This window comes from Vicugna pacos, chromosome 22 (assembly GCF_048564905.1).
Source record: "Vicugna pacos chromosome 22, VicPac4, whole genome shotgun sequence".
Lineage (NCBI taxonomy): Eukaryota > Metazoa > Chordata > Mammalia > Artiodactyla > Camelidae > Vicugna > Vicugna pacos.
The window spans coordinates 4759185-4786584 of record NC_133008.1 but is presented as its reverse complement, the minus strand read 5'-3'; the positions used below and the strand labels follow the sequence as shown (position 1 = coordinate 4786584).

Here is a 27400-nt window from a genome sequence, read left to right as displayed (position 1 = left end):
GGGAGGCATGGATGTGAATGCAACATGCAAGTAGGGCGGCCAACTGGTACCTGACACGGGGCCTGGCTAGTTTCCCTCCGCTGACCTTCTCCCCTTTTAAACTTGCACTGTTCCCCCTGGTAAGGGTGAAGCCCCCGGAACAGACTGCCCGTATCTTCTGTGTATCCCCGGATACATGCCTTACCCTTAGGAGGCCAGAAAAACTGCCTCGTCCCCAGTCACTATCAATGTTCTTAAGATTCTGGGTATTTTTTCTCTCGTTTTCAGGGAGACTATTCCAGAACTTTCCAAGCACCATTCTCCAGGTTGGCTCCCCTGCCAGTGCCCATCCCTTCTCAATTCAGATACCCTTTATGATTGCCTTCTGTTCATGGGAAAGCGAATCCGGTAGGATGGGGACTCCCAAGGACTCCCCCCTTCCTGACAGGTGAGGGTGACTACCTTGTCCCCAGTCCCCACTTTCCACTCCAACTCCAGCTTCTAAGAAGTCTACCCTCCCAGACCCTGCAGCCTCTTTATCTTCCCAAGACACACACCTGGCCACGACCCTCCCTTCAGATTTCTTCCTGGCTGACCCTGCCCACGCCACAGCCCATTAAAGATAAAAGACATTGCTCTGAAAATCGCAAACGCCGCTGACTGACACACCAAAGCTGCATGGTCTGGGCTTTCCTCCAACACAGGCACAGCCCCGCCCTCTCTCAGCCTAAGTCTGCACCTCTCGAGATGATCTAATTCACATGCAAGGCTGTGAACACCAGCTAAGAATGACGACTCCCAACGTGAATCTCCAGTCCGGCTCCTTCACCTGAGCCCCAGGCTCATAGACACGAGTGCCTATTTGAAGTCCTAACTTGAATGACAAATGGCATCTTAAAAATGACAAATGTCCACCATTTACTCTGGAATTCGATTCCTGGCAGGTACCTCCAAGCTCCCCATTTTAGTAACAGCCCCAGCACCCACCTATGCGTTTGAGGTCACATTCAATTTCCCGTTCCCTCCCCTTAGCCCTGCCCTGGAATCAGTCCTATTATTTCCGTCGCTAAGCCCATCTCAAGTCTGGTTCTGCAAGGAACATGGCCGGAACCCCACAAGCTCACAGCATGGTGCAGTGGCTCACAGTCCACCGAAGGGTGCTACCTGGAGGGGGAGGCATCATCTGGCACGGGTCACCTCAAAAGGCACTGGATTCTCACAAAGGAGGCCCAGGAGAAGGGACTCAAGGTTCTCCTGTGGTCTGAGCTTTGAAGGGCCCGAGGTTTGGGGAGCTCCTAATTAGCCGACACACTTGCCAGTCAGCAGATGAGGATGGAGGATCCCAGGAAAGGTTGTTCTCAATCTGACCCCTGGGCTCTCGGGAGCCACGGGAAAGGCCTGTGTCCAGGGCATAGCCAAGCCATCACAGATCCCAGCCTGCATTTGTCAACCCGGACAGCCTGGACTCCATCTACTTGTGACACTTACATCTGTTCTGCTCCCCACACAGAATGGGATGGACTCATTCAGATATTCTGACCTGTCTCAAGCGAGAGAAATTCAGTGAAATATGAAGTGTCCACATTTGGACCAGAGCATGAAAGGAGAAACAAGGCCTCATGGACAGCATGATGGTGGTGGTGAAACTCTTCCCCCGGTTGAGATGTACCAGGGTAGGAGTAAGAATACAAGGTCTTAGGTCGGCCAAAGCATGTTCCTTCATGGTTGACTGGGATGATGGGGACTCACTACCGCAAACTAACAACAAGGCCGACAGTGGTGGACGTCAGCTGCAACAGACACGGAGTCAGCTATTTACTGCAAACATGGGTTAAAAGTAAAGGCTGGGGCAGGGAGGCCTGCATGGCTGCTGAGGCAAACCACAGACCTGGCTCTGAATGCCCACTGGCTGAAGCAGAGAGGAAGCTACGGTCCCCTTTAGCAGTCCTTGTGTCCACCAGATCCAGGTGAGCCAGCTACTAAGGAGAAGGCTTTGTAGTCCTGATACTCAGAAGAACCAGCCTCATAAAGGGAACAAAAGAGTGGCATGGACTTTAGACCCAATTCTGCGCCCTTTTGGAGGCAAAGTAAAATAAATGGCACGGGGAAGTTGAATGCAAAAAAACAAAATATAACAAAACGATGACTGCTTCCTCCAACAGCGTCCCCTACAGCTGCTCACCCCCGAGCCGGCCACTTCCCCACCAGGGACCGCCAGCCAGGCAGCGCTGTCACGCACGTCACACAGCGACAGCCAGGAACCATGTGCTAAGCACGTTTGTATAAAAGCAGGAATCGAGCAAGATCCTGCAGAATTTGACTTTCCAAGTTTAAATACTTCATGAAAAGAATCCCTCAGCAACCGCCTAAATCAATTCACATCTCACTTCTTCAAAACACCCAAACAAATTTAATAAGGGCGCATTTGTCACCAAATATAAGGAGGACCAAACAGGTTCCTCAAAGTAAGGATTTTAACAGGTATCAAACTCCTGTGGGTGATGGGCTAACAAAGCAAAAATTCCAAAATCTAGAAAAGAAAACGATGACTAGGATAATACATGGATCAAGGCAGTCGTTAAGTTTTTGCTTTTTAAAGAGATGGAGACGGTACGGAGGGCAATCTGGCTATTTCCAATGCAGGGTGTGAACAGCCCACATTTTCAGACGCAACAACATGCTCACTGGGCAGTACAAGAGAAAAAGAAATAAAGAAAAAGGAAAAGAGGAACAAGAGAAAATTAGAAACACACAAAAACAAAAATGATTTTTACAGCATGTACAAGAATTTACGTGAGTGTGTGAGGCCAGGGATGCGGGGACGATGGGACCCACCCTCACCTCCTGATCCAGGGAAGGCAGGGGCCTGAGGGAATTGACGCTGCTGGGGGACGTGGTCAGCGCCCCAAACCAAAACTCCACCTACATGCATCTAGGCAGCTTTTGAGCTACAAATTGTGGTCGCATTTCAGGCTGGACAGTTTTACTCACTTCCACCAAGAGTAGCAGGAGAGAATTAGGCTCTGCTCCTGCACCAAAGCATTGTTTAAAAAATTAATGACTGTGGAATAGTAAAAGCTACAATGGAGTAAAAGTGACTGGAGGAGAATGTGCTTGACCCGAGCTCACTGGCTGCGTTATCTCACTGACTTTAAGAAACTGGCTAAGCTCTTATGGAACCAGAACAGACAGACCCACAAAGAGGGAGGTTTAATGCGCTGCTGTATTTGATGCCGAGAGCCATGCCTGGTACACGAGGTTCTGGGTAAACAGTGGCAACAATGTCAACCACTATTGGCTAAGCACACATCCAGCTACTCCGCCAAATCCCAAGGGCAGACTTCAAAATTCAAAATCAAGCTGGCAATCTCTGGTGGGTCTGCAGACTCACAGCCAAGCAGTTGCTGAGCCAAAATGTCACCAGTGCCTCCTATGACAAAAGAAAAGGCACTGGCTTGGGGGCTGGGGCAGGTCTTCAGGCTTCCACTGCTCAACCACCAGCCTGTCCAGGGGGAGAAGGTGGTCGCTGCTTACGTTGTACCGTTGCACCTACCTTGACTGATGCCTGGGGCCTCAGCAGGAGGTGACATGTGAAGAGAACAGAGCCAGCCTCGGTGTAGCACAGTGCTGGCAGCTATGCCACCAGCAGTGCCCAGGATCCTAAACATGACAGCTCATTTCCAAGAAGCAGAAGGGGAGTGCGGGCGTGTAGATCACAGGGCCCTGTGAGGACAAGTACAGATCATGGCCACGATATGCCTTGCCCCTTCCTTAAGCCATAGAGGGATGTCCGGGAGGAACAGGAAATTCACCCAGAGCTCGCTAGTTGGGCTCTCGCACGAGGAACTCAGGTACAATGTGCCTCTCACTGACAGGGCTGGTCTGGACATTCTTTTATCAATTCTCTAGCATTTTCTCCTCCAACTTACCAACAACCAGAATGTAGGATCTGATCTTAGGTAAGTTCAAGAATCACAGAGCACTGCTTTCACAGCGGGCCCGGCAGCACGTGCCAATTCCTCGGACCGTCACCTGTGGGACCGCCATGAGCGCTCTCCAGACTCAAGGCCCAAGGAGGCCGGGGGGACACAGCTTCCCTCACTCTCCCCAGCAAAGGGGGACCACCTGTCAGCAAAGGCATCTCACCCTCTTCTACCCGAGGAATAGCACGATAGATACTCGGGGAAACAGAGCTGAAGTTGGGGGGGTAGGCAGCCCAGAAGAGCTCGTCTGTACTTCCAAGGCAAAGTGGGGCCGTTGACATAATCACAGGGACAAAGTGATGATGAGCATTTCCCTGCTCTGTCCCATACTCCATGATAAGCCTTTCCCTTTGTAAGGAGTTCATTTGGAAGTCCCTGGCGGTGTTTCTGATGTCCTAAGATTGCATACTGGCTGTCGGGCAGGAAGAGAGTGCCTGAGCCGAACAGGTGCTGGGCCTGGGAGGCTGGAGACACTGCTCCAGCCTCAGCTCAACCAGCACCCCGTTCTGTCTCTCGGGATTCAGCATCTCATCTATAAACAAAGGGATAAGACTGTCTCAGGACAGGCTGCCCAACAGAAATGAAATGAGAGCCGTGTAAATTAAGTTTCCCAGTTGACACATTTAAAACTGTAAACAAAGAAACAAACCAACAAACAAAAAACAAATACAAGAGACTGATTTTAAGAACAGATCTTACTTAATCTACTGTATGTAAAATAGTATCATTTTGACATGTAATCAATATAGGAAGTGATGAGATAGTTTATATACTTTTACTAAACAAGCCTCAACGTCTGATGAGCATTTGACCTACAGCACATCTCAACTCAGACCAGCCTCCTCCCCAGTGCTCCTAGCATTAGTGGCTGTGGCTAATCTATTGGACAGCAACTCCAGGGGTCCCAACATGGTCCTGGCTGAAAAGCGGGATTAAGTGTCCACACTAACCCTAAAAGGAACTCTCTGAAATAAAGGCAGATTCACTTTGAAATGTCTGTAAACTGGCGGGCTGCACCTCCCACCATCCTTGGCTACAAGACAGCCCTCTTCCTTGCTGATCCCTTTCTGAATGTAGGGAAGCAATCCGGAACACAGCCAGGGTGGACTGGCCTCCAGGTAAACTTACCTGCTGTCTGTGTCCAGTCCCATGAAGTCCTCCTTCTCAAACGGGATGCAGAGGAGGGGGATCTTGTCCCCAGACTTCTTAGGGGCCCTGTCCAGCCTCTTGGACTTGGGCAAGATATAGAGTGACTCAGTGAAGTCCTCAATCCTCTTCTCCACCACCCTGCAGTCCTCGTAGTTTGAAGGACAAGTCGGTGCGTGGCTGCTCGGATACCTCCCCATGCAGCACAGAGACAAAGAGCTGAGAGTCATTAAGCATGGTGCCTTACAGCTCCTCTGCATGTGGAGCTTCTTGAAGGCCTTGGCCGAGAGACAGTCGGTAATGGTGACAGGGCCCACGACCTTGCGGTGTGTCTGGAAGCCGCTCCAACCATTCTCGGGTGCACAGTGCTGCCTGTAGTGGATACAGAGTGCCCACTTGGAGCCGCACGGGCTGATACGGCTCACCAAGGAGATTTGCTTATAGATGCAAAAGAAATTCTCCTCTGAAATGATCCCCATGGGTTGGACCACTATGGGAAGGGTCTGGTGGTCCTCAGCACACTGCACGAAGTCAGGGATGCTCATGTTGCAGGCCCTGCCGAGAGGGGAGAGGAGATTGAGGTACATACTCTGCTGTGGGCTGCAGGCCCATTTGGGTGGCGGTGACCTGGTGTGTACCAGCCAGAAGGCAAGGGAAGCCAAAGCAAATTCGGGGATACAGTTTGTCCTCAGAGTCTGCACATGGCTACCATAGCTCAGATCACATTACCCAGATTTGGCCTCGGCTTCCTGCCCCTGCAGAGAAGGGTCATTTCTTATTTTCTGTTTCCAAGCACCGAGCAAGTCCCTGATGCAAAGTCACTGCTCAAAAATGCTGAATAAAGAAATGAACAAAGGATCTGCTTTCCCCAACCACCTCCAGCAGAAGATAAAGAAAAGGACTAGAGTAGGATCAAAAGATCTAGATTTCTATCCAATTTATTTGAATCCCTAAGCTTCATAATAATGGATAAGAAAATTTGCCTTGGGGAGGAAGGTACAGTTCAGTGGTAGAGCACGTGCTTAGCATGTACGAGGTCCTGGGTTCAAACCCCTCTATCTAATTTTAAAAAATGAAACAACTAAATACACTTAATTACCCTCCTCAAAAAATATATTTTAATTCAAAATTCAAAAAACACAATGCAATTGACACAACATTGTAAACTTGACTATACTTCAATTAAAAAAAATCCTTGCCTTACAAGAATATATCTGGATTAAGGAAGTTTGCAAATGTAAAATGCCTAGGGTACCACCTGCATAAAAAGAGGTGACTGTGCAAATTTACTATCGCTTATGAGCTATATTTCCTTTGGGGGGATTATAACTTCTCAGAGCTAATTTTGTCAGATTAAAAAAAAAATTACCTGATTCTCAGTACTGCTGAAGAATCAGACAACCCTATGAAAGCATCTGACCCACAGAGGTTACTCAATAAATGTTTGTTGAATGAATGAATAAACAAGCAAAGTGAATGCTGCTCCCTGCCACAGACCATCATAATGGTACTGCCTGCAAATCCCAAGCTCACGTTCCATCCGTCTCTACATTAACCATGTGGGTGACCTGGGAAGTCCTGAGTGATTCTCTAAGCGCCAGTTTAATCGTGGATAGAAATGAGGGCAATAACACAAACCTCAAATTGTTAGTGAGTCAGTAATGAATTGTACCCCAACTTTGCACGATGGAACCATTCAGGAAAACTGGGCAAAGTGTCCATAGGCCCTCTCCATATAATCTCTTACAACCACATGGGAATCTACATTACATCTCAAAATAAAATATTTAATTTTTTAAAGAGGTTATTGAGGTTAAGTGAGCTCACTGTCTCAAATAAGGGACACACAGTATAAATGGGACAATGCCCAGCCCATGAGATACACTCAATTAATATTCCCACTGAACCCACTGGTACCTCCAACTTCAGAGCACAAGGATGGGTCCTCGTGGCAATAGGCCACTGCACCTGAAGCTAAGAAAGCTAACAGTGCCCACATTCAAGAGCCCATGTCACCACCCTTGTTCTAATTTTCTATTTGTAATTTTTTACTTTTTATTAAATAGAAACTTCCAATTGCATAGCCTTCACCTAACCAGACATCATTATGGCAGCCCTTCAAAACCTGACCACAGAGATCATGAAGGCAGCCCTCCTTGGTGAAACAATAAAATGAAAAGCCATTTCCACAAGACCTCTGTGTAAATCTACTAGGGAACTTCATCCTGGACTGATGAAGAGGACTGGGGAAGAGGGGGCAATCTGGGGCAAAGAGAACTATGGGCCACCTGTCCCACGATGGACTTTAGACTCAACCCTCACCCTCCAGGAACTTCAAAATACACACCGACACAGTGCTATGGACAAGATTTTTTTTTTTAAACAAATCCCTGAATACCTAGCAGGTCTTGTTTCTACCGAGACACAAATGGATTCTGTGTATAATGTTTCACAAAAGCCCTAAAATATTATCACCCCAACTTAACACATTAAGAAACTGAGGTAGAGAAGTTTATCACATTGTACAAGATTAGAGAGAGGCCACGTCAGACACCGTATTTAAATCCAAGCCCCTGCTCCAATGCTCACACTAGAAAGTGTGACATACTGCCCCTTTCCTGCACTCTCCCTGCAATAAATCTCTGAAGTCTTTTCTGTGCCACCTGGAATCACAATCACATCAATTTTCCACAAAGAGCTATGTCACTCCTTGGAGAAATTATCAAAGTCTAAAGGGTTGTGTTGAGAGGAGAGATTTGCATTTTCCATTTCTCAAAGGGACCATGGCTTTAAAAGAAACTGAAAGCACTTAATCTATTCTAAGCCATCATTGTGCAGAGAAAGAAACGGAGGCTCAGAAGAGATGAGGAAAGGGCCTTATTAATAAATATTGCCTCAGCGCAGCACCAAGCCAGCCCTGGCCCTTCTGGGGAAGGATCTGGGAGGCAAAGGAGAATGAGTGTTAGAAAAAGGAAAGAGAAGAAGCATAAAAGGCCCTGTCTCTACACCACCATACCATGAATTTCCACCAAATTACCCAGTATGGGTGCAGCCAATATTAAGGTGGGCTAAACAGGTTATAGAAACCTGGAATTCCCAACCATAATGGAAATTCCAACATTTACTGTGCTTTTTTCCCAGTTCAAGCATCAACTCAGTGGGCACTCTGTACCAGGGACTACACGAGGCCTGGAGTTCTCCCAAATACAGATCTCTATTACCACATGTGCAAACCACATAAAGTCCACCAGAAGAAAAGTGCCCACAGATAAGATGGAATTACTGAAACTGAAAGCAGCCAAAGAGCATATATTACTAGGAAAAATGGTGCTCCCTGAAATGGACTCATGGACATAGAAAGCAAACTGTGGTTAGCAGGCAGGAATGGGAGGATTAACAGATACACATTAATAAATATAAAATAAATGACAAGGACCTACTATATAGCACAGGGAGCTATATTCAATTACTTGTAATGAGTTGTACTAAAAACAATCTAAAACATATGTATATACATATGCATATGTTTATAACTGAATCTCTGCTGTACACCTGAAACTAACATTGTAAACTGACTACATTTCAATAAAAAATAATTTAAAAAGTAAGTAAAAATAAAAGCAACGCCATTAAGAAAAAATAAAGGAACACTCAAATCCCCTTAGCTGTAGGTTGTGGAGCTTTCTGGTTCCAAGCACCAAGTCCACTGGATCACTCCAGCACTGACTGTCACTCTTTCTGACCATCAGAGAATCACTTGGCTTCACTGAGGATAATTTTCTTTTCTGTGAAAGGCTAGAGTTGCAACTAACGTTGTATAGAACCTCATCATTCACAAGCCCAAAAAGTAGTGAGGACTTCCCATGGGCCTGGCTCTGGACAGATGAAAAGATAGGGTCCCAGGTATATTCATGGGTAGAAGAAGTTTATGCCATAAAGACATTAATTCTTCCTGTTATGATAGACAGATTCATTGCAATTCTGATTAGAATTCCTCCCAGATATTTCATGGAATGTAACAAGTTAATTTATGGTCAGGAACAGCCAAGAAACTTCTTTAGAACCACCACTGGGGAGCGGTGGATAGGTCATTCATTTCCACTGGTCTTTCTGAAGTGAAGAAAACATTCTGGAATAATAATGGTTGCACAACTGTGAATATGCTAAATGCTGCTGAATTGTACCATTTAAACGGATGGACTTCATGGTGTGTGAACAATATCACAATAAAGCTGTTATATGAAAAAATATTTCTTGACAGTTATTTTTCCCTTTATACCACTTGTCTGCCCCACAATTTAAGAAAAACAAAAAACCAAAACAAACCAAACTGTGCCAGGAGCTCTTTAGGACCGCAATGTCCCTGGATCTCCAAAGCCTCTGGTGGTGCTGTTCCTTTTAACACACCCAAACTGGGCTTTGGCTCTTTAGGGAATGTAACTATCTTTTTAAAATCGACGGTCACACGTTTCACCCTGGGAGAGGGAAGGAAGGAGGATGACACAGCCTCATGCCTTCAGCTCATTTTTAATTGAACCAAGCCCTGCTTTCACCACTGTAATCCCTCTCACTATAAAAACACGTAACATCAACAAGCACCGCCATCATAACACCTGAAAGTGTTCAAGGTACTTACCTTCCTCAAAAACACTGAGGAAGGAGACAGAAGCTCGCTCAGCACTGATTCTCCCTTTTCTCGACTCCACCAGGAGAAGCTGGGCGTCACTGCCTGAGGCTCTCAGCCCAGGGAGCAGTGCCCACGCCACTGAGCTGGTCCTCAGGGAGCGGGAAAGGGAGAGCAGTGCAGCCCCAGGGTCGTGGGGCAGGGAAAACGGGGGGAGGGTTTGGAAACGCGGGCTGCAGCCCCGCTCGGAGGCCAGACCCAGCTCCAGCCCCAGCCCCAGCCCCAGCTCCGTCTGGGTCCACAGACACCGTGCGCCCTGGACACAGCCCGCCCAGGGGCGGGGACGGGCAGGCAGCCGAGGACAGGCAGCCAGGGAGGAGAGGACTCCTGGGTGGGAGAGGGGAAGGGCACGTCAGCCGCGGACTGAGGTTAACCCGGCTGGGTGAGAGGCTGCAGGTGCACACCTGGCCCTGGACAGCTGTGGCTGGGGCGCCAGGGCAGGTGGCGCCCTGGGGGCCTGGCCGTAGCAATTCAGCTGAACAGACTCTGACTGGTTCCCTGGTGGGCTGTGACAGGCGGACCGCCCTCCCTCAGCCGCCTGAACCCTTTCTTGAGATCCCCCCTCCTTGCACTTCCACAGCCAGAGGCCCCGGCCCCAGGCAGGAGCCAAAAGCCCACCGGGCAACAGAGCCGAGAAGACTTTGGGCCGATCCCCAGCTCGAAGATGGAGCTTTCAACCAGCTTACCAGCTGGCACCGACTGCACATGCGCAGGAGGGCCAGTGATCCGCTCTGGGTTCTGCGAGAGAAGGTGGGGCAGGGAGGGAGGGAGAAGATGGGAGCAGGTTGAGAGGAGGGGAAAAGTGGAGGGAGACAGATGGACAGGAAGACCAGAGAGAAGGGAGGGATCTGGAGAGGGGAGGGTCATAGCGGAGATGGAGAGAAAAAGATTTATCTCTGGGGCACCCCGAAGGAGGCTGCAGACCTGCCTCTGTACCCTTCTGTAACCCTTCAAGGCCCGCAGCTCAAGTTTTACCTCCCTGATCCAGCCCGCCATCTGATACTTCTGCTGAACCCCTACGGGTATCACACCCGTTGCCCCCACGCGGAGCTGGGTTTCCTGTTGCTCTGGGAACCAAGCACCCGCAGGTGTTGTCGCTCAGAACTACCTTGGGAAGAGTACATATTCCCCTTTTACACGCCGGGAAACAGGCAGGCACGATCTCAGCCTTAGCTCCACTGTCACAGGTGTTGGGCTGGCGGGGAGCGGGGTGGTACAAGATCAGAGCCCCAGACAGAGCAGACTACCTGAGTGTTGGTGCAGAGTCCCCATCCCTCCTGGGTAAACCACACCCCACCCTAGTGGAATCATCAAGGGCTCATAGTTGTTCCCTGGGTGTGGGAGAGCTGTCCTCATGTGAAGGAAAAGTCCAGCTGGGCTAACAAGCTAAGTCACAAATCTAAGTGTGATAAGTGTCGGTTTACTGATCTAAATTCTGCTGGGCTAACTCCTAAATCTGAAGTTTAGTGTCAGTTTATTGGTCTAACAAGCTGACACATAAATCCAAGCTCAACAAGTGTCAGTAATGTGATTTATTACAAGTTGATAAGCTCCAGTGTACTGATTCCTTGCTTTTTGTTCTTTGAGCCTTATTGGCTAATACCCCCTTACTTGTAATTAAGCCTTTAAAACCTCATGTGCAAGTCTTGCAGGTGCTCAGAACTTCGGAATCGAAGCCCGTGTGAGCCCGCCAGCATAATACATCTGAGTACTCCAATAATCCGAGTGGTGCTTGTTTCTTGGCTGGCCTGTTTCCGTAACCCTCAGCTCCAGTGCCCAGCTTTCTAGGTAGATAGGAGTGTTACCAAGTCCAAATTCATTCTCCTCAGTGCAGGACAGGCCAATAAGTTGGGAGACCAGGTGTTGGGGCATGGAATAGCAAGTTTCTGTAGACCTAGATGGCAAACTAATGTCATGGAAAACCATCTCCCCAAGTCCCAATTCAGGCTCCTTTCCTACATGCTTGGTTGTTGCAAACTTCTTGGTGTAGGAATTCCTTTTTTTAGATTCTTTTGTTCTTGCAGCTATCTGCCTGGGTCAGATCCCTGTAAACCTCCAACAAAACAAACGTTATTTTCTATTCTGCAATTTGTTATCTTTTAATGAATGAAAAAGTGTTAAATATCCTTAAAGGTCAGAGCCTTCAGAATAGGCTCTCCTGTATATTTTAGGCTCTAAGCAACATTGTTTTACAAGTAAGATGAAGCCCAGGAGACAGAGCACAGTGTTAAAGTCAAAGGAACAGATCTAATATGGAGTCAGATTTGTTCTGTTCTATTATCCGGGCAGAAGACACTTGAGGATTTAAATCCCTTTAAGTTAAAAATAAGTAAAACGTTAAAGGAATTTACATACATAGGTGGGAATGTGCAAAGCATATCTGGAAAAGCATCCAAAGGATAGTAAACAGTGGCATCTCCAGAGAGGGCTGAAAGAACAGATGGTGAGGGAAAACTTTTTTCACTTGTGTATTTTTGTACTCTGATTTTTTTTAACCATTTGTTTGTATTTATTTTTCAGTTAAAAAAATATGTGTAATGGAGCAAAGGAGTAACTAGCTTAGCAAATACAGCAGCCATGGAATAACTGAGTCATCACTTTTGATTTAAGCCCGAAAGCACTTACTGACTCTCTCCAATGTGCTCAGTGCTGTTTTAAGACTTCTTTTATTTATTATTATTATTATTATTGTTATTATTATTAATTATTATAATAATTATTATTACTATTATTCTTATTTTATAAAATAATAACATGGTATACCTCACCACTGTCCATGGCTCGTGGAAAACCAACTGAGTTTTATTGAGTTGTTTTCCAAGGAGTATAGATGTGTTATAAACAGAACACATCTTCAGGGCAAAACAGGCGGAGTGCTTTTCCAGCAGGCCAGACAGCTATGAAGGGTTTTTAATAGAGTCGTCCAGAAGCTGAGAGAGAAAGCCTTCAGGACACTACTAAAAGCTGTCCAAACTGCCTTCTCCATGGCACTACTGAAATAGGAAAGGGCAAATCTTACTCCATATTTGATCTGTTCTTTGATTTTAACAAAGCCAAGTTAATATGCTCCAGTATTTTCATGGTTTATGATGCCACAGAGGAGATGGACAGGTCAACAAGGAATCACTCTGCCGTGATCACGGAGCCGGGGAAACGGATGGGCTGCAAGATATATGACGCAGCCACAACTGTTCCCGTGCTTCTAGGCAGGTAACCAAAGTCGCCTCGACAAGGTGTCAAACACTTGTGCCCACGTCCTCATCAACAGACATGTATTAAAGAGAAATGGAAACATAAAAGGCCAATACCCTTGGTGGGTACACCGTTCAAAGAGCAAAGTCTCAGTTTGACAACTGGCCATCCTGGTTCCCTGGGATTCATTCTTGGAGAACCTTAAAAACCACTCCTCTGTCCTCAAGAAGTGCTGCATATTTGTCCTATCTTTGGCTCAGGGATGGAGCACGTTCAAGTGAACTTTAATGTCTTCACAGATTTGACTGTCTTTCTCCAGGTTCACTTGTCCATTCCAAAGAGGCCTGAGCTAAGTCCATCCTCCGTAAGGTCTATTCCCTACAGTGACAGCTCATTGAGCCTGCAATTAAAAGCCAAGTGAACAAGACTGTCCTCAGCTAAAAATATCACTGACCCTTCACTGTTTTCCTAATCTGCTCTCCTGGCTAATTGCAACAGACTAATACCTCCCTCCACCAAGCTACCCAACTATGTCACTTTGTCTCCCAAAAAAGAAAGTGAAGTCCATAAAACAGTAGACAACTACATAGTCACCTCTGAATTCCTAGCATATAGTAATGTCAATAAATAGAACTATGATTATGGCTACTTTCCTTTAAATACTTTCTGGTTATTTAAATGAGACCTTGGAAGAGATGTGTTTGTGGTCCAGTATCTTGATCCACTAGACTCTGGAGGCCTTTTTCGGAATGCCTGTTCACTGATTCATTCATAACACAACTTCTCAATGAAGGAGTAGCTCTGCTTTTCTGCCAGGAGGCTAGGGTCACTCTCATGGCAGAACAGCTTTAAACTAAATGCTTACTTTGGGTTTCTTATTTTTCCCTCTTCCAACTTAATTGACTTTCCTTACTTTCTTGCCTTGAGGAATTATTTTTTTCCTATTTCACCCATTCATAAACCAAGATTCTCGGTAAGGGCTTGGCCGATAATATGATCAGCCATCCAACTCCCAGTGTGAGAGGCCTGGGGCTCACTCCTGTCAAGGCAACTGAAATTCAGTTCAGGAGCCAACTGGCACCCCAGGGCTTCTAAGGCTTACGTATCTCCTAGAATCCCTGCTTTCTCATTTGTCTTGGCTTCTGAGGATTTCCCCTCACTTTCTTGACAATTAGCTGTGCAGCTTGATAGATGAGTAAGGAAGGTTTTATTTCTTAATCTGCATTTTAAGGAACTTGTGTAATGAAGGTTTTCACGAGTTTCTAGAAACCTCCATTGCCAAGACAGAAAACAAACTAGACATTTTCTAAATTTAGCTCTCATGTGCATTTTTTTTTGCTTTTTTTCTCTTAACTGTTAACAGACATTTCTTAATTAAAAAAAAATAAAGCCCCAAATACTATAGAACATTGAAGGGGCAAACAAAATTAAAGGGCAAAGACAGAAAAATGATAACTACACTACAAAGTTAATATAATACATAAACTATGGATCAGATCAGCAATTCTCAGTAACAGCTAATTGAAACATAACCATGAGGTAAAATGTCTCTCCTGTCAGGACATGGCCAACAGAAAATAGAATTAACCCAACAAACTCATATCCTAAGTCTGGCGAGGTACAGAAGGCTACCAGCTAAATGTGTCTTCTTCTGGAAAAGAGGGAGACTCACCAGCTCTTTCCTGTGGAGGCTGAGTCCACGGGAGGATGGTGAACTCAGCTCTGTAAGCACCCAATTATCAAAGTGAATGATGAATAAAGAGACGTGAGCTTTGATGACAGAGATGATACTACTATTCATTTGTCCTGTAAAGTATGTCTTCACGTTCAGTGATTAATATTTTGGCTTCCTCAGGGGTTGAGATTATAGGAAAATGCACAGCCCGGGCCCAGACCTCCTCTTTGAGCTCGTGACACTGCACTTAGATGTCTCAATGGCACCTCCAACTCCACCAGCAAAGAGCTGGCTTCACGGTGCTCCTCACATAGCCGTCCTGCCCAGGGTACCTAGTCGGGGGGTAAAGTCTCCCTGCGTCTCCCAAATCAGGCCCATCACTCACAGATGTGAATGGACCCTTCCTTCAGGGCCCAGATATCCTAAGTCACTGAGTCCCACCACCCTCACCTGACCTACCAGGTACTCACTGGCACTCATTCAGCACTGAATCTGTGCTGGAGACAACGCTGCACACTGTGCACACGTTATCTCAATGAATCTCCACAACAGTCCTGGGAATTGGGTACATCACTGATTTAATTGATTAGATAAATTGTTTCACTTCCTTGAGTGCGTCATCCAAAGTGACACAGCTACTGAGCCACAAGCCTGGGACTGAAAACCACTTGAAAATTGAACACTGCTACACCTCGCAGCCACCCTACTCTGATTCATCACATCACCTCCTGCCAAGCGTTCTAAATGTTTCCAAGCACTCTACAAGACAAAAGTGATCTACGAGAGCACCCCACTCCCCTACATAAAATCTGTCAATGACGGTCCACTGTCCTTAGGAGAAAGCCCCACTGGGCCTGAGCACAGCCGAATGACCCGGAATCCGCGTTCCCTTCACGGCTGCCCCGCCTCACCCTCCACGCATTTCTACACGTGACGTGTCCAGGACAGGGATGCTGAATCTGTACAACCCAGGGCTTGTCTCACTCGAAAAATCATCACCTTCTTCAGTGTTCATCTTCTTCATTGCTGACTCTCATAAAAATGTTTTCTCAGGATGAATCAATATCTTTTTCCTTACAACTTCCCATCATTGATAATGAGCTCCCCACAAAAGAGAGAAGACATAATTCTCAGTCTCCTTATATGTAAAGTGAGAATAACAAGGAAATATGTGAGGTTTTAAGAGAAATAATATTCATGTGAGGCTAAGGGACAATTCCATCATACAGTAAGCACTCAATATGTGCTTACTTAATATTAATAAGAATAGATTCCATTCCAGGAACCTTCAATCAATGTTTTATGACGTTGTCCAACAGACTACTGACAAACTGTTGGACGAACCCCTTTGAGCTGATCAGCACAAGCATACTGGGAGAGGTAAGCGCTGACTCCATTTACAGCTGCAGCCACCCAGCACTGCGAGGCGGGGGCAGTTTGCTCAAACTCTTACATGTTGCTTGAGCATTTAGTTGTCGTTATTGAATAAAGACAAGTGTTCTTTAGTCAAAGCTCCTCAAACATAAATCTTCAAAGATTGATGCAAATTTGGTTTCAAGTACAACACTCTCACTAGAAATTATTTTAAAATGATAGTCTTAGCTCCTCTGAACATCAAAAGGGCATGTTCTTAATGTATCTGTGTAAATACACCGAAAGGGTTGTTTAAAAAGAATTAAGAAGAAGCCATCCTGAATAAGCTCTAAGTATCATCTGAACAAAGCCCCACCCAAGGATCTCATTTCTCACTTCCACATAGGGGTTCAGGTAGCTTAACTTGGGTCTTGGTTTCTTATAACACGGGGCGGGAAATAGTTGTGGATAGATTTATGTAGCAAATATAAACCTAGGGTATTAGCTGTGAAATACTAGAAATAAGAAGATTGATATATAGTCCCACCCATAAGAAACTCAGCCTTTCCATTTACAAAAGCATTAAAAAAAATGAGAGATACATTTAACAAAAATTTACAAGATTTGTACATTGAAAATTTGAAGTATCACCAAAATAAGTTTTAAAAGATTTACATATATGGAAGACATCCCATTTTCATGGAATGATAGACAATATTATTAAAATGTTAAGACTCCCCAAAGTGATCTACATATTCAGTGGAATCCCTATCAAAATTCCAGCTGACTTCTTTGCAAAAATTGAAAAACTGATCTCAAAATTCATATGGAAGTGCAAGGGGCCCAGGACAGTCAAAACAACTTTGAAAAAGGAGAGCAAAGTTGGAGGACTCACTTTAAAGGGTACTAAAAAGCTACAGTACACAAGTCAGTATGGTACTGTCATAAGTTTGGATAAATAAATCTATGAGACACAATAAAAACCCAGGGGGTAAAAACTTACATTTACAGACAGTTTTCCACAATGGTGCCAACAACACTCCATTGAAAGAATAGTCTATTCAACACATGGTGCAGGGAAAGCTGGGTATCTGCTGGCAAAAGGATCAATCTGGAATCTGGACAGCCATATTTTATATAACAAATAAAAATTAATTCAAAATAGACCACAGACAGAAACGTAAAAACTAAACCTATAATCTTTCTAAAAGAAGACAGAGTATAAATTTTTGTGATCTTACCATAGGCTTTGGTTTCCTAGTTACAGTATGAAGAGCACAAGTGAAAGAAGGAAAAAGCAGATAAACGACTTCATCAAAATTAAAACCCTTTTCTTACAAAGGACATCATCAAGAAAGTGAAATGACAGGGGAAATGGGTATCTCAAGTGATAGAGTGTGTGCTTAGCAAGAAAAATAAAATAAATCAATACATCTAATTACCTCCCCTGTAAAGAAATTGTTTTAATGTTTAAAAAACTATAGTGAAAGGACAATGTGCAGAATAGAAGAAAAAATTTGCAAAGCATGTATCTAAATAGAGAGAAGTATCCAGGATATATAACAAATGCTTACAACTAAACAATAGAAGAAAATAGACCCAATTTTTAAATTTACCACGAATTTAAGTAGATATACAAATGGCCAATAAGCATATGAAAAGACGCTGAGCATCACTAGCCAATTCAAAATTAAAATGAGATCTAATTTTACACCCACTAGGATGGTTATAATCAAAACATGGACAATAACAAGGGTCGTTCAGGAGGCAGAGGAACCTCATATGTAGCCAGTGGAAAGGAACAATGGTGCAGCTTCTTTGGAGAAGTCTGGTATTTCCTCAAAAGCTTACAGTTATATGACTCAGCAATTCCACTCCTACTTATAAAGTCATCCCTCAGTATCCTCGGGGGGTTGATTTCAGGAACCCCCAACCCTGGATATCATAATCCAAGGATATTCGAGTCCCTTTACAATCAGCCATCTGGATCCATGAAGAGGAAACTACAGATATGGTGGGCCAACTGTACAGCCAACCGAATGAAAACATATTCTCACAAAAACTTTCACATCAGTATTCATAGCAGTATCATTCAGTGTAGCCAAAAGTTACTAACAATATCCATCCATCAATGAACGGATAAACAAAATTACCAAGAATAGGCCCACAAACTTTTGGTCATTGAAACTTTTACAAAGGAGGTGAGAACATACAATGGAGTAAAGACAGCCTCTTCAGCAAATGGTGTAGGGAAAACTGAATAGCTGTATGTAAATCATTGAAATTAGACTACTCCCTGACAGCATACACAAAAATGAATTCAAAATGTGTTAAAGACTTAAACATGTAGACAAGGCACTATAAACCTCCTGGAACAAAACATAGGCAAAACATCTGACATAGATCTTAGCAGTGTTTTCCTAGAGCAGTCTACTCAAGCAATAGAAATACAAGCAAAAATATACAAGTGGGATGTAATTAAACTTACAAGCTTTTTCACAGCTAAGGAAACAGTAAGCAAAACATAAAGACAACCAACCAATGGAATGGGAGAAAATAGTTGTAATAAATGAAACTGTCAAGGGCTTAATTCCCAGAATATGTAAACAGCTTTTATACTTAATAAGAAAGAAAAAAAAACAATTTAATTCAAAAATGGACAGAAGTCCTAAAGAAACATTTCTCCAAATAAGACATACAAATGGCCAAAAGGCACATGAAAAAATGTTCAATATCATTATCAGAGAAATGCAAATCAAACTGCAATCAAGTATCACCTCTCACCAGTCAGAATAGCCATCATTCAGAAGTTCACAGACAATGAATCCTGGAGAGGTTGCGGAGAATTGGGAAACCTCCTACACTGTGGTGGGAATGCAGTTTGGTGGAACCATTGTGGAAAATTGTATAGAGGTTCCTCTAAAGACAAAAAATTCACCTCCCATATGACCCAGCAATCCCACTCCTGGACATATATCCAAAAGGATCCGTAATTCAAAAAGACACTTGCACCCCAATATTCACAGCAGCACAATATACAATAGCAAGACATGGAAACAGCCTAAATGTCCACTGACAGATCACTGAATAAAGAGGTTGTAGCATATTTGTCCAATAGACTACTATTCAGCCATAAAATAATGCCAATTGCTGCAACATGAATGGACCTAGAGAATGTCATTCTATGTGATGTAAGGCAGAAAGAGAAAGGAAAATACCATATGAGATCGCTCAGATGTGGAACCAAAAACAAAAAAAAAAAAAACAAAGAAACAAAAAGATAAAGTTATCTACAGTACAGAAACAGACACAGAGACATAGGAACAAAACAATGGTTACCAGAGGGGAGAGGGTGTGGGTAAGAATAAATTGGGAGTTCAAGATTTGCAGATACTGAGTATGTAAAGAATAAACAGCAAGTTTATACTCTATAGCACAGGAGAATATATTTAATATCTTATAGTAACTTATGTTTAAAAAGAGTATGAAAATGAATACAGATATGTTCCTATTTAACTGGTGTTGTGCTGTACACAAGAAACTGACACAACATTATAAACTGACTAGACTTCAATGAAAATACTTTTAAATAGACTAAAAACGAAAAAAAAAAAGAAAAAGGATATTATCAAACAAAAAGAATAAAGAACTGATTCAGGCTTCAATATGGATGAACCTTGAAACTTTATGCTAAAATAAGCCAGACACAAAAGGCCAAATAATGCCCTTTAAGGTGAACTGTATCTAAGCGTTTATTGTACTACTCCAGTAAAGTTTCCGGAGGTTTAAAGTCTATCAATATCAAAATAAAATGTGTTATTCATTAAAAACATAAAACTCTTCCTCACAGGAGGGCTTTAATTATTAAATGCAGAAATGCATGTTAAGCTCTTGGAACAACACTTTGCACTTCCACATACAGTCACTGCTGTCACTGCCACTCAGAGGGTGGTCCCAGTGCTGATGAGAGCTGCCTCCACTGGCTCCCCTGCAGACAGGAGTGAGGGCCTGAGCTCTGACAGGCAGGGTGAGCGTGAACCTGGGTCAGACACAGCCACGTCCCAGACTCTGCATTACCCGAATTTCTTATACAAACTGCAACATGTAATGTAAACATGCTAGAGGGATGTACCTTACAACACCGGGAATACACCCAATGTTTTACAGTAACTATAAATGGAGCATCTATTGTACACCTGAAACACATATCATATTTTAAATCAGCTATATCTTTATTAAAAATTAAAAACTAATTTAAAAATGTTATCACTGTAATATTCAATTCCGTTTTTAAGTAACTATTAAACAGCTTAGAATGTATAAAAACATTTAAGTGTGCTGTTTGTTTACATGTTTATTTACATTTAGCCTCTTGTTAAAAGAGAATTTAAACAATTATTTTAAACACAGCTTAACAACCATAACAACAAAAAGGTAAAACTGAGAGTGAAGAGAAAATGCAGATTCAATATTTAAATGAAACCAGGGGGAGATAAAGTCATAAAAATGGATTCCATGAAGTCAGGGCAAGTGTTAAAGTCCGACTAGAAATTCAGCTGTAAGATTCTTGGCAGCTAAAGCAAATAGAAAAAGATGATGGGGCGGGTGGTAGAGCATGTGCTTAGCGTGCACGGGGTCCTGGGTTTAAGCCCCATGGCCTCCACTAACAGATAAATACACCTAATTACCTACCCCCCAAAAAGGGCCCCAAAGAAAAGAAAAAGAGAAATTTCTTTCACAAAAAACCCTCATATTAAATTTGGATTAAATACTTTAAAAAAATAAAAAGAAAAATAGAAAAGATAAGAGACAGTGTGAAGGAAAACCCTAACTGGGCAATCAAGCTAAGTCACAAATCTAAGTGTGATTAGTGTAGGTTTACTGATCTAAGTTTTGCTGGGGTATATGGCAAACCTGATCTTTAGTGTCAGTTTACTGGGCTAATAAGCTAACTCCTAAATCCAAGGTCAACAATTGACAGTAACCTGATCTATTCCAAATTGATAAGTTTCAGTGTACTGATTCCTTGCTTTTTGTTGTTTGAGCCATATTGGCTAATAGCCGCATACTTGTAATTAACCGTATAAAACCTCCTGTGCACGTCTTGGTAGTACTCAGAGCTTCGGAACAGAAGCCACTGTGAGCCCACTGGCGTAATAAATCTCAGTACTCCAACCCTCCGATTGGTGCTTGTGTCTTGGCTGGCCTGTTGTTTCCGTAATAACACAAGTGATAATGCTCGTGAGATAAATCTGCGGTGGCTGCTGGCAGGTTCCCATGTCCCACGTGGGAAAATCTGAAACATAGCTTCTCACCACTCAGAGTCATCCTAAGCCCACCCCACACCTCCCGCTGTTAAATGCAGGAGCACAGGCAGGGCCAGGCCTTTGCTCTCTCTGTGTCATCACAGTGATGCAGAATGCAAGGGGGCAGAGCACAGCCATTCAAGGAAGGTCACACCAATTAACATCAAAATGGTGAAGGGTTCAACCCCCAATAGGCCTTGAGGCTCAGGATGAAAAGATTTAAATTCTAGCAGATCTTGAGATTCATTAAACACCCATTGTAATAGTAACATGGTGAATAACATGCCCCCAGACACAATGGCAGTCCCAAGGCTAGCCACAATATATCACAGGGTGGGAAATGGCCAACTCCCTGGGAATCCCAGCCCCTTGCCCTTAGGCTGGTCCTTCTACTTATTAGCATATGAAGCCACAAAGCCCAAGAAAATCAGCAACACAGCGCCACCTCGTGGTCACCACTCTCTCTCCCTCTTCGGAGAAGACCCACACTCTGTCTGTGGATTATGTACCTACCTTTAATCTGAGCATCAAACCCCCAAAACTCATGACGTTTCTCTTGCCTTTCAATGTATCTCTCTGAATAAATCTACCTTTACTCAACACTGTCTTGCTGTTGAATTCTTTACTGCACGAAGCCAAGGAATAAAATATGGTGGGGCACATCCCAGGGGCTCAACCAAAACATGGGACACAGCCCTTCTCATGCCCAACGTTTTTTTTTTTTCTTGTATCAACAGGAGTGGGTTGTGAAGGGAGCTCTGAGGCCCCAGCTAAGGGAACGAAGCAGCCTTCAGGGCTCCAATTGGCGGGCAGCCTCTCCCCCAGCAAGGGCCTGGGGCTCTGCCTGGTTCTCTGTGTTTCTCTGTTGTGCTGACTCCCCAGCCAGACAGCGTACTCCTAGGCCTGTCCTCACAAAACCCTTCTCTCCAAAATACAAGCATAACATGTCACAATCCTCTTGTTCAACCAGGAAATGTTCAGCCCACTTTTTCCCTCCCCAGTTAAGTACCCAACTGTCCCCCCTCCCATGCCACCACTTCTTTTTTGCGAGAACTCCGCACTCTCCAAACACCATCCTGAACTCAGGTGCCTTGCTGGCTGAGATCGAGATGTTTCTTTCTCACACAGCCTGCGTCCTTTCACTTTCCTCTTGTTACCTTAAAAAAGCCTTTCCTGAGTCACTCACTCCTCTGATTCTGAACTAACAAAGTGCTGAGGTTGTAGTCACTGTGTGCATACATCCCAGGTTTTGACTAGGTTTCCTTTGCATGATCTTCATTAAGGAGCTGCATCAAGAAGTTTAAAGAGGCTATTCTTACATCTTAGCGGAGGAGTCTGCAAAAAATTAAATGGCTTTGAAGAGAGAGTTTACCAGGGACAGAGAGGTCGCAGGTCCTAGTCAACAGTGTCATGAAGCAAAATGTTCTTCAAAGGCTCAGAGTGGCTTCTGAACGTGGAGTCGTGGAGTCGGCAGGGAGGAGGTGACAGGCAGTGAGTGGGGTGAGAGACACAGTGTACACTCCCCCAGCTGGGGGAGAATTGGTTTTTTTCCAGTTTTCCAAACAATCTCTTACTACCTTTTTCTCTTATTTTCACATACCATTTCCTACGAATTAAGCATATCAATGTCAGTCATTTGAGCCGCTTGGGAGAAGCTACATGATGACATTCACAGGGCTGGGACATGACAGCCACACCAGTCTAGGTTGAAAGACCAGTGGGGTTATTTCCAAGGTAATCACGGGCATGCAGCAAACTCCGCAGCTTCAATGACCTCATCTGAATGCTGGGGCCAATCAAACTACCGAGCAAAGTGCGTGATGATTATGGCCGACATCTGTTTACTAGGTAAGTGCCCGTGACAGCTGCCGCTTAAGGGGGAATGTGTACGATCAATGAGGCCCTGTCTACCTGGCCACTCGCGCCCTGCCTTCCTGCCTTGGTGCAGCAGCAGAGATTGTTTAGCTGAGATGAACGCCCCCAGAGCAGCCCCAACGGGAAAACCCCCAGCTCTGCACGGCGAGGCATGTTCTTTTCCTTCTCAGAGCTGATGACAGTTTGCTGTCGTCTGTTTTTATGTTGATCCCTTTGTAACTGCCTCTCCTTCGGAGTTTTTGCTCAAGCAGCACAGGGCCAGTTGTGTCTTGGTTCCCGCCGGATATTCTGGGCAGGGAAACAGCCAACCCCACATCTGGCTCTGGTGCTGAATGTAAAGGGCAGAAGGCCCAAGGGCCCATGCTGAACCGAGGCCCCTGCATCCAAAATTATGGTCTGACTTTGGGCAAAGTACACAGTCTTTTTTACCCTGAGATTCATCATCTGTCCATGAAAATAACTGCCCATGGCACACAGAGTTACAAGGATTAAAGGAAATCATCAAATTCAGAACCTATTCAAGGGGTACCAGTACATCCTCAAAAGACAAATGCTGCCTTTACGGCTCTGACACACGCTAAGCAGGACGGCCCCACATAGTGAACACTGCTAAGTGCCAGTGTGTTAAGTGCTTCATGTGTGCTATAATACTCTTTTGAACTTACAACAATCCCAGGAAGAAACAAATATTATCATGCCCATTTCACAGATTCTCCAACAGGTTAAGAGGGTTTACATTCTAGTCCAAAGACCTATGGTGAGGAAATGGCGATTTAAACCTGAATCTGGGCCCAGGCCTTGGCTCCATCTCTCTCCCATCCACCTGACCACTTGCCTATGAATTCCTCCTGTCCAATACACAAGTTTGCAGCCGGCCATCTCTTAAATGCAATGTGTGCCACCATTTATCAATCTTGGTTAATGACCATAAACTGTTCTCAGAAACCACTACAGTAAAGAAAGGTGGACTTAAGGAATTCTGCATTGCTTTCTCCTGTAATGTGCAGAAACCCTTCCCTGCACCACCAAATCCAAGTGTAAGCTTCCTCCCTGTTTATGATTGCACACGGCTTATTAAAGCAGAAGGTACCTGCAGTAATTCCATCTCGGTTGCTTTCCAAGGTTGCAGATTATCCATAATCAGTCTGTGAACGAAAATACTACAATATAATTAAAAATATTGCAACCATGTCAGTAAACAAAGAATACTGATACCAAGTAATTAAAGGCTGCTGCCACCCTCCAGCGAGGACAGGCCTGCAGCACAGCGGCTGCAGCACATCACAATGGTGCCCACTGAGAAGACTCAGAATAAGAAAGGACAGGCTACTGGCCCTAGATAGCTAGGTGCTTGTCTAAAAAATGAATTCAGTGAGTCCAAATATTTCCTGCCTCCCATACATACAAAAGCACTAAATTCTTGAACTTGAGATACCTCGCTTTCTTTAGATAACAAGCAATCTTTTATTGTTCCAACAACCTGGTTTTGGTGTAAAGCTACTATATATCCTAGATCTTCCTCATCCTCTTGGGAGCAGTCCCTCAGAGAGATCTGAGAGGCTGTCATCCCGGCTCGAATCCTCCCGCCAAATAAAACATAACTCTTAACTTTTAGGCTGCACATGTAATACAGTCAACAATTTTGGACACCATGAAGGGATCCAGAGCAGACTTCTCTCCACCTCAACTCTCCGAGTAACCGGAGCCTTGGTACCAGCAGTGGCCCTTTGTGCCCATCAGCCTCCTCGGAGAGTCGAGATGAATTTGGGTGAGTCTCTCCTGGTTCTCGGATCTCACATATTGGTTGATGATCCTGAGTTTTATCTGGTGGTGTATCCAGGTACGTGGTCCTCCAGTTGAAAGAAACTGGGGTGAATTACCCACCCAGTGGAGACATACTGGGTGGGGCCTGGTTGAAAGATAATGGGAAATACCCACCTTGAGGAGATGTCTGAAGTGGGGCTGGTGGAAATATATGAGGAAAATACTCACCCAGTGGAGACGTCCCGAGTGGATCCAAGTTGGAAGACACTGGGGACAGGAATGAGTGGTTAGGTAAGAGGCTGGTCTAATGTTTTCCTCAATTTGGTTACCTCCATTAAATTTTTCAGGATAAAAGTAAAACTCTTATGAGGAAACTTTCAACTCCAAAATTGGGACCCTCCTCCTGGCTTGTAACAGCTTTCTCGGGTGACAGAGAATCTTTCAGGAGTGTTAGAGACAAAGATTTTATGCCACAGAGTTGTCCCTGTGGGAAATCTTACTAGCAAATTTATTCTGAGAACCCGACCTTACAAAGGGGAATAAATCTTTCAAAAAAAAATTAAAAACAGAAATGAAAAGAAAAAGAAATGACAGATTGCCAGCCTCCAACTATTACCCCAGCCAGGTTTATTTACATGCAAAACTTACAACATTAATTGGGAATAAGAAAAGAATAACTCACTTTGAAAGTAACTAAACAGGCCTAATAAAAACTTCTTTTGAAATTCTGAACTTATAAAAACAAAATCCCCTTTATGGGGAACGTGGATTTCTCTTCCTGTGTCCTTGAAATGTAAATGTTTTATCTTTCTCTTGTTGTTTTAAGTGTGTGTATGTATGTGTATATATGCGTACTTTTTTTTAAAAGAAAACTTTGACTCTGCCATACAAAAGTTACAAGTATTCTGTACATATGTTGGCCACATGAATAAATTGGGATTCTAAGCAATTCTTTGTACCAATTTTCAGATATTTTGCCATCTTAAACTTTTCTGCATCAGCCTGGACCACAAAGGCCTTTAACTTTTGGAGAGTAAACCTTTGAATTTTATTTAGGCAACACCCCAACTCTCATGTGGAAGAGCCTTTTCAACTTACTGGTTTAAAATCACTATATATATATATATATATATATATATATATATATATATATATATAAATTGATGGCCATATGATGGATCCTTTAATTTGGAAACACATTTAAATTTGTGAAAGTTCAAAGCGACTCATTATAAAGAGCTGTTTTATTGGTACCTATTAAAATGAAGTTTAAAGGTAGAAAATTATATCTAATGGTTAACCTAATAACTTAGTTAAAAAAATCAAACTGCTTTAAAAAGCTACATTTGTGTTTTTCCTTTCCGATAATAGGTTCTAGAGACGCTAATAAAAACTTAGAATAATTAATCTTAATTAGTTTGAATAACTGGAAAAAGCATTGTAAAAATGTCAAAAAAAAAAAAGACTAGTGTCTTATCCCAGATGGATAAATATTTTTATATGGTTATTTTGAATGAGATAAATAAAATGGACAGTTGTGGATTTAGATACAAGGTTTTGATACTACACTACGTAAAGTTAAAAAAAAAAAGGGCCAAAGAGATCACCTACTTCCCCCCCAACATTAAAGTTCAAATAAGTCCGTTTTATTTACCACAGCTTAAAATATATGTATATATAGACTGACATACTTGATCAATGATTGGGACAACAGACCAATTAATCAAATTAAAAACTGAGAAGGGCCTAAGCTCTTTGGTGAAACTTGGGCATCCTAGAGACTTTTCTATAAAATTAGATACAATGCACAAAAAAAAAAAAAAGGCTTCTGGCTCCGTCTAGAAATAAGAATTATTGATTAAACCTAATAAATATAAAAATTAAAGTTATAAGATTTAATAAAATTGAGATAAAAGTTTGTGAAATTGGTATATTTAAATGGTCTTTAAATAAACCTTTTGCTTATGTTGTGGGATAGATAAATTTCAGTGGAAAAACGCCTCCCCTTCTTGATATTATAAGGCTGGGCACATATCTGTCCCTCTGAAAATATTAATTGAACAAATTAAAGGATACCAATATAGTTACATGAGCCGTCCTATATAAGGTAAATCTAAAAACTAATATTGAATGGTTAATAAAAAAATATAATAATAGGTTTACCCTGGGTTTAACTTATAACTCAAGGAAAAGAGACCTTACTAAATGCCTTATGCAAGCTTTGGAAGACATGATAAAGTAAACCTTAAAGTTTTAAAACATGGAATTCTTCATTTGCAGCTCTTCTCACTGATACTAAAATGCCAATTAAGGAGATAAAATTGGGTATGGATGACAGCAGTTCTCTGGGGACCTGGACGCGTGTGTCTTTGTCTTGCAGATGACCTAGAATTGAGCCTAATTAGCTCAACAAAATAAAACTTAAGGTCAAGAAATTTTTGGC

The 27400-nt window shown here is 43.4% G+C and overlaps 1 protein-coding gene across 3 annotated transcripts in view; it reads right to left on the bottom strand.

The window, feature by feature from the left end:
* The window catches only part of LOC140688385 (trafficking protein particle complex subunit 9-like), a 488572-nt gene that overhangs the window by 50160 nt on the left and 411012 nt on the right, over nucleotides 1-27400 (bottom strand). For 2 of the 3 annotated variants that reach the window (XM_072947069.1, XM_072947070.1), the window contains one exon: nucleotides 5091-5663. In XM_072947069.1, coding sequence (XP_072803170.1) covers nucleotides 5091-5653 — 563 coding nt within the window. In that variant the 5' untranslated portion in view covers nucleotides 5654-5663. Of the gene's footprint in view, nucleotides 1-3532; nucleotides 3703-5090; nucleotides 5664-27400 lie in introns of all 3 variants that reach the window. The other variant, XM_072947071.1, reaches the window with a different exon arrangement.